The sequence below is a fragment of the Rissa tridactyla genome, chromosome W, assembly GCF_028500815.1.
Source record: "Rissa tridactyla isolate bRisTri1 chromosome W, bRisTri1.patW.cur.20221130, whole genome shotgun sequence".
NCBI lineage: Eukaryota > Metazoa > Chordata > Aves > Charadriiformes > Laridae > Rissa > Rissa tridactyla.
This window is the reverse complement of record NC_071496.1, coordinates 24,181,915-24,189,554: the sequence shown is the minus strand read 5'-3', so window position 1 is coordinate 24,189,554 and position 7,640 is coordinate 24,181,915. Positions and strand designations below refer to the sequence as shown.

General features: G+C 37.4%; 1 protein-coding gene across 1 annotated transcript in view; it reads left to right on the top strand.

Annotated features, from left to right (window-relative positions):
* Window positions 1–606: 606 nt before the first annotated feature.
* Window positions 607–7,640, top strand: part of LOC128901978 (excitatory amino acid transporter 1-like) — a 52,007-nt gene continuing 44,973 nt past the window's right edge. Inside the window, exon 1 of the mRNA XM_054184198.1 lies at window positions 607–787. Coding sequence (XP_054040173.1) covers window positions 607–787 — 181 coding nt within the window. The remainder of the gene's footprint in view (window positions 788–7,640) is intronic.

Below are 7,640 nucleotides of genomic sequence, written 5' to 3'. Positions count from 1 at the left end.
TCAGCCAATGCATTCAACCATTTAAAAACATCTGAAATGCAGGACATTTTAAACTTTCCAGTTCAAGCAAAATATTTCTCTCCAATGGTTAATCCGAAGGAGAACTAGAATTTTTTTCAGATAACATGGGCCTGCTAAACAGATGAAAAGCAAGCCTGATGTTGTTTTAAATATTATAGCACCTTATGCTTCCATGAATTGTTCCAATTTTACATTAGTATATCTCTAGCAACTGCAAAAAAAATTACTCCTGAGTTTTACAGCATGACAGCAAATTCAGATTAATTTCTGAAGACACAGGACATATATCTGATCAGTCCATATAATCCTCCTTTCAAAGAGTTCTTCTAATGGTCATTGAGGCTATTTATCAAAAGTTGCAATCAACAACTTAGATATTACAAATAATATAAATTTTACTGAAACATAAAGAATATTTTCTTCTATGTAAACATATGACTAATCATTCCTCTAAAATCTTATTGCAATATTTGATATTTCTTGTTGTACAGGTTTCTCCAGTACCTCCCACGGAAAAGGGTCTTCCACTTTTCTGAAGGGATATTGACAGAAGTTAACTGTAAGAGAAACCTTTCTGCAAGACAGATGGCTAAAGGTAACAGAGAAGATCAAAAAACTGGAAGCAGGATGGAACGCTTTCAACAAGAAGTCTGGAAGCGTACACTTTTGGCCAAAAAAAAAGTGCAGAGCATAACAAAGGATGATGTTAAAAGCTATTTACTGAGGAATGCCTTTGTGCTCTTCACCATTGTTGCTGTGATTCTTGGTGAGTAATTTGTGCAATAGGAATATTCTGTTCTCCAATGCATTTGACAATTACGATTTGCCAGGGCAATTTGCATTACAAATTAGATCCCAAAATCTTCTACATTGATAAGAATGTTCTGGTTTGGAGAGTTTTGGCTTTGACAGCTGCATGTTGAAGTTTTGGGAAGAGCCATTTTAATTATTCTAGTATTCCTAAGGAGAATTTTGGTGAAACAAATCACCTGTTTTATGGATTCTTCTCTTAAAGAAACAGGTACAATAACTGAATTGAATGTTCTCAATTAAATCTTTTTCTACCAAAACCAGCTGCAGCAAAATGCTCAGGATATAACTTTTATTTACCTAATCTACCCAAAACTAACACTTTGCAATGACAAACAGAAGTCCTCAATGAATGAAATTAAAATTAAAGGGTGACATTTCTAAGCAAAGGTATATATTAGGGCCTCAATCTTTTCAGTTTTCCCTTGATAAATGCAAAACAATCAATCCTAAGTACAAGTTGATATTCTCTCATTGCTCACAATCTTATGCATCTTTCAGATTAAATTGGGGCAACAATGGAAATGCTACTTGTTCAAAGGACTGCAAGATAGCACCAGATTAAATGCCTTTTTAGCGTGTATGGAGAGGAATCCAGAACATCAAACAGCATTTAGATTTGGAATGCACCAAAGTGTTAGTTTAAAAATATAGCTAAACATTTTGGATTTACATTAGAAAGAGAACCTTCTGAGAAAAGCACACAATTTTTTTAAACAAAATTTCCTTTATATAATTTTGTGATCACTTTTGGTAATTTTCCTTTAACTACAGATTAATGTTCTAAATGGCACGAGATGTTTCATGAAATACCATTCCTTATAGTGTGAGCAAGAACATTATGGTTTTACTGTACTATTTTAATTTTTATTTTCTAATTAGTTTAAAATATAAAACTGTGAATCTGCTGATCAAAACCCAAATGTTAGCACTTAAAGACAGGAGTATATATCCTACACATACATAGCCCTAATTTCCTTGATGCTGTTCTGCATAAATCTGCTTACTATGTTTCTACAACTTTTTTAGGAATTAAAATTTTAGGGCTTTACCATTATTGTTGCCTGATATCACATCTGTAGGGTTATTTTAAATTAATTTTAGGTTTAATGGTCTTTTTCTGGGAGACGATTATAATAATTTGCATATAGGTAAAATAAAGTATTTTGTTGCTATAACAGAAATGTCTCATATTTATCAACAGTATTTGATCACAAGTGCTTTTAATTACTAAATAAGAATTTGTTCAATGCAAAACCACCATTAATATCAGGGGTAAAAAATTAGGCATTTTATCTTCAATGGTCAGGAAAGGCAGATAAAGCCAAGCAGGTTTTGAAACATTGTCCAGCCTCAAAGGAATGCAATTCTTAGATTCTCATCTGTCTGTACTGCAAAAGACCAAAGCACTCTTGCAATTTTTTCGCTGTCATCTAGCTTGTGTGACTCCCATAAATTTGTCAATATGAGAACAGAAATATAGGCTGGACAAGTGTTTTTACTGTTATTGCATGTTCCAATTAGCTTTAGATGACTAGCAACAAACATCTGACCACAGCTCCACTACCACCTACAGCAATGGCAGAGTGTCCAGTAAGGCTGGAACACAAGTTGAAGAACTGATGAAAATGTAGAGCCTAGGATGAGCCGGCTGCTCAAATTCTGCTCATGAACCTATAGACATATCTAGTATAATATCTGGAAAAAAGTCTTCTCATTACTATTCAAAATTTTCTCACATTTGTTATTTGTGGTGCAATTTTATGGCATATATATTAAAACAACAAGTTCACACTTGGTAGCTCATAAAAAGGTAATACTTGGCTTTTTTCACAGGTTTTTTTCTGTTGTGGAAATAGGGAAGAAGTAGGGAAGAGTTGGCTAAAGGGTTTGGAAAACACTCAGTGGTTGAACTGCATCTGTCTAGTTTGGCAAGGACTAATTGTTATCATCTCTCAGTTTTTTGGTGATCTGTGGAAAATAAGGTGGGCTTGATCCCTTTCCAACAGACAGTAATCAACATTGCAAAATTAACCCACCAATTAGCACCACTGGCTGTCTCATCAGAGATACTTGGATGTGAATGTAGGTGGAAACCAAACTATATTCAGGTCAAGGTTGAACCATTTACAAGAAACGATGCTTAATGCATCTCTGTAATCTAAACAAACAGATGATGTCACTTTTTAGGGCTGTTGGTCCAGCAATTTTCATAAAGACTAAACTCAGGAAAAGCAAAATTTTAGTTTTAAAGAGCGCAACTTTTCTTCAGAAACATTTATTTCAGGCCTCTCTTGTCAAGGGACTGACGTGAAAAAGCCTATTTAATAGAGAATTTCCAACTTCTTTGCTGAGCAGGACTGATGCTGGTAGAGGTTAAATGGATAAGATCATACGTCTTAGCCCAGTTTCAGGACTGTAGTTTATAACAGGCACTTGAGTTTGTCAGATGAGATTCTGTCTGTGGAAACATGCACTTTGTTATGAAGTGGGTAGCTGCAATATGCATTTGTTTGGTTTGCATACTGATATTTTGCAGGCAGAGCAGAGATTTTCTGGCATTCACATGATAAGGAGATATATAGCTGTTTACCCTAACTTCTGCTGTTACTCTGATTCTGAACTGAATTCTAAACTGAATTCACTAGTTGCTGCAATAATCTTTAAAAACCTAATTATAAAGATGCCAGAAGTTATAACTCATGTTGATAATTGCTTACACACTATTCTCTATTTCCTAAAATCTTCAAGAAAGGTCCTTCTGACTTCACATTTTGTATAGTCAGGGTCTGTCTACACATCATCTTTATCATTATTGTTGCTATTTTTAGTGAAATTTAAATTGCTTTCAAGCTCTTTGAGAAACTTTGAGAAAAGCATGATCAGTAAGGAAGTTACAATGAAGCGTTTCAGATTCTGCTGGCACACCTAGAAATATTAAATTAGTTCTTTGCACTGGATCTTGGCAAGAGCCAATAGATGAGAACAGTTATGTGAGGTGAATTTGGGAAGCTGACCATTGGTGAATTCAGAGTGTCACGATGACCAGGAGCAATTTAAGGTAGGCTAGGGGTCCTGGTGGCTTATGGAAGATCTCCAGGAAGTCTTACAAACTTTGAAGTGCTGGCCAAATTACTGGCAAAATCTCAGGCACTGCCCTCTCTCCCACACTGCTTAGCTTCATCATCCTGTCCTCAAAATGCCTTCCTTTCAGATACCCTTCCTTCAGCAGACTGTCTTCATTCTCTGCTACCTACTATTTTCCAAAAATGCCACAGGAGTCCAGACTACTCTGGCAGGACTCCTAAATGCCAAAGAATCTCCTGTGGATTCTGAACTTGTACTGAAGGAAAGACTGAGACACTCAGAGCTGCTGAGCAGAGATCCTGAGAAGCTGTTCACAGAGAAATACTGTTTTAATTGATGGGCTCAGTGAAGTAGAGGGAGGTTGTGGAGCAAGTACTACAAAAAGCAATTTCTGCATAGTTAAGAAGCCATCATAGCTCCAAATTGTTAGCTAAAATCTTCTTTACACTGCTGAAGTTATATGCCACAGTTGTCCACTGGGACATTCAAGGGGGACAGAGATAGATCCTGTTCTGGTTTCTGGCTACCTGCCCACCGAAGGGAGTGCAGGACTGGCTGTGTCATGGAACCCAGTTGTCTGTAATTGCGGGCAATCTCACAATAGATGTAAAATGTAGATAGGACCATACGACTTCTGTTCTACAACAGCCGCATGCACCATATATAGGATCACTAAACTTTCCAATGTGCTTATAAAAAAAAACTATTTAAAAGTATAGAAAGAAGACAGGAGAAATTAAGGCATTACCAATGTCCCTATGCTCCTTCATAATACAGAAGTCAAAAAACCCACAACCAACCAAACAAAAAATCCTCTACAACCTAAAATATTTGAACAGTGCAGAGTAGCAGATTCTCCTATCTCAACACACTGCTGGTCTGAACAATAAGTTAAAATGACTCCAAAGAGGTACAAGTCTGTGATACACAGGTAGACATAACCCTGGATAATGCCCACAAAAAAGACGGTCTCTTGTCTGTTGAAGCGACATCTTTTCTGCTACTGGCAGATCCTCTGTATCCACTGAAGACCGAGGTTGACATACCCAGAGAAGGGTATTTGACCTCATTATACACTGACAATGAACAGAGTTACAGCGCCTAAGGCAGCCTTGGTAAAATTTGCTGGAGATTAAAACAATGATTCATCACTATAGAAGAAAGAGCTATGAAAGGTGAGAAAACATGGAAAAACATAAAGAGAGAAATGTAATACCAGGCAAAAGGTTAAGATATATACAAGAAAATCAAGACAGTTAAGGGACAGCTAGGGAGAAATGAATTCTATTTATGCTGAACTCGGAGGCTGCCTCTGTCCCAATGCTCTCTTAAAAAACCTGCCCAACACAAGTGCTCTTTCTCACCAAGTGACAAAACCTTCCTAAGTAATATCTTGAAAACATGGCTAAACAAAACTTTAATTCTATTTGAAGTTAAGAAATATTTATAATTTTGGGCAAAAAATTTAAACAGACACCGTAAGGTCCAGAGTAACAGTTAAAAATTTAGAGATGATCCTTTTCCAAAAGGAGAAAAAGTATAGAAATACGAAGAATTTAATTCTGTTATTAAATAGACAGTAACAAAAGTCAGACTGTGAAATATAAACAGTATGCTAGTTGGGCAGTTACTTTCAAAATAAAATTATGTTAATTTATTATCACAATCTTAATTTCTTATCGTACACTCTGGTGTTACTGAAATGAAACAGCAGTGGTTGTTGAACTGCCATATGTGGCACAGAGTAACAAAAATACAGTTGGCTACTTTGTGAATCACAATTGTGCATTCTGGAGACAGTAGCTGTGCGTATATACACAGTAAAGGTAGAAAATATGCTAAATAAAACCTTACTACCTTCTTATTTGCTCTAAATTGTCAAATCAATGGACGTGCAAAGTGGTGCTGAAAAGTAACATTTCTGAGTGGTCATAAAACAATTCAGAGAAACATATATTCACTGCACTCTTCATACAGCTTGTGAAAATGTAGGCACTGGTGAGCTTCTCAAAACTCTCTCCAGAAATTCAATTTAAATTTATTTATGTAATACCACTTCTTATGAAGCAGATTTCAAGGCTATCCTGGGTGGAATGCAGTACAGTAATAGCATGGGATATTTAGGATGTTTATGTGGTTCCTAAGAGATTTTATAATAAATTTCCCTGAATGCTAGTAGAATATGACAGTCATGCAATGAAAAGTTATGTTACAACAGAAATGGTAAAACAATTTGTGTTTGTGTGAGCATCAAAGGGGACTAAAAAGACATTTCAGTAGCAAATGAACTAGCATTAGGGCTTGCCAGTCCTTTCCGCTTTTCAGTAGGCGTGCACTGTAGTCACTATGGTAACTGCAAAGCAGTACAAAATCATAAGCAAGGTGCCGATGACTTGTATGCTGAGTAAATGTTTAACATTGTTAGATTCTTACTAGCACCTTAGCTATTGTAAAGCTAGAATGAGTTGTCATCTGCACTGGAATGCCTTCAAGTTGGCCAAAATGAAGGTGCTGCTGAAGACAGCATGTTCAGTTGTTTATGAAGTCCTGAAACTTTCATTCATCTCTCTTAAATTTCTTACATAATTTCTTGAAAAGAAAAACAGGCATCTAAAAGTTTCCAGAGATTTTATGATATCAAAGAAAAAATAGTTTTATAAAATATTTATCTCTTTAAGTGAATCAAGATAAAGTGCATTTGAAAAACTATAGAAAGAAATCCAATATTAAAGAGAGGTAAATAAAGAAATTCAATCTTCTGGATTTTGATAAGGCTGCTAAAAAAGTAAGATTTCTCACCTTCTACTGGTGAAAAGGTAAGTACCTGCATAAGGTGTGCACAGGTTGCTAATCTGTCACGTCAAGTAGCCGAGTTGCAGGAAACAGTTAAAAGGCTATGCAGTATTAGAGGACTGACTTTGGCCTCTTCAAAGACCTACTTGGATGAATCCCATGGGTTAGGGCTCTAGAAGGTAGAGGGCCCAAGAGAGATGGTTAATATTCAAGCACCACTTCCTCCAAGCTCAAGATCAATGCATCCCTAGGAGCAAGAAATCAGGCAAAGGAGGCAGGAAACCTGCATGGATGAGCAAGGAGCTTCTGGAAAAACTCAGATGGAAGAAGGATGTTTATAGAATGTGGAAAAAGGGACTGGCCACTTGGGAGGAATACAGGAGCGCTGTCAGAGCGTGCAGGGATGCAACGAGGAAGGCTAGGGCCCGCTTGGAATTAAACCTGGCAAGGGATGTCAAGGACAATAAGAAGGGCTTCTTCAAGTATATCATCAGTAAAAGGAAGACTAGGGAAAATGTGGGCCCGCTGCTGAATGAGGTGGGTGCCCTGGTGACAGAGGATGCAGAGAAGGTGGAGTTACTGAATGCCTTCTCTGCTTCAGTCTTTACTGCTAAGGCTGGCCCTCAGGAATCCCAGATCCTGGAGGTAGGAGAGAGAGAGCCTGGAGTAAGGAAGACTCTCCCTTGATCGAGGAGGATCAGGTTACAGATCATTTAGGCAAACGTGGCACCCACAAACCCATGGGCCCTGACAGGATGCACCCACGAGTGATGAGGGAGATGGCAGATGTCATTGCTAAGCCACTCTCCATCATCTTTGAAAAGTCACGGAGAACAGGAGAGATGCCTGAGGACTGGAGGAAAGCTAATGGCACTCCAGTCTTCAAAAAGGGCAAGAAGGAGGACCCAGGAAACTACAGGCCAGTCAGC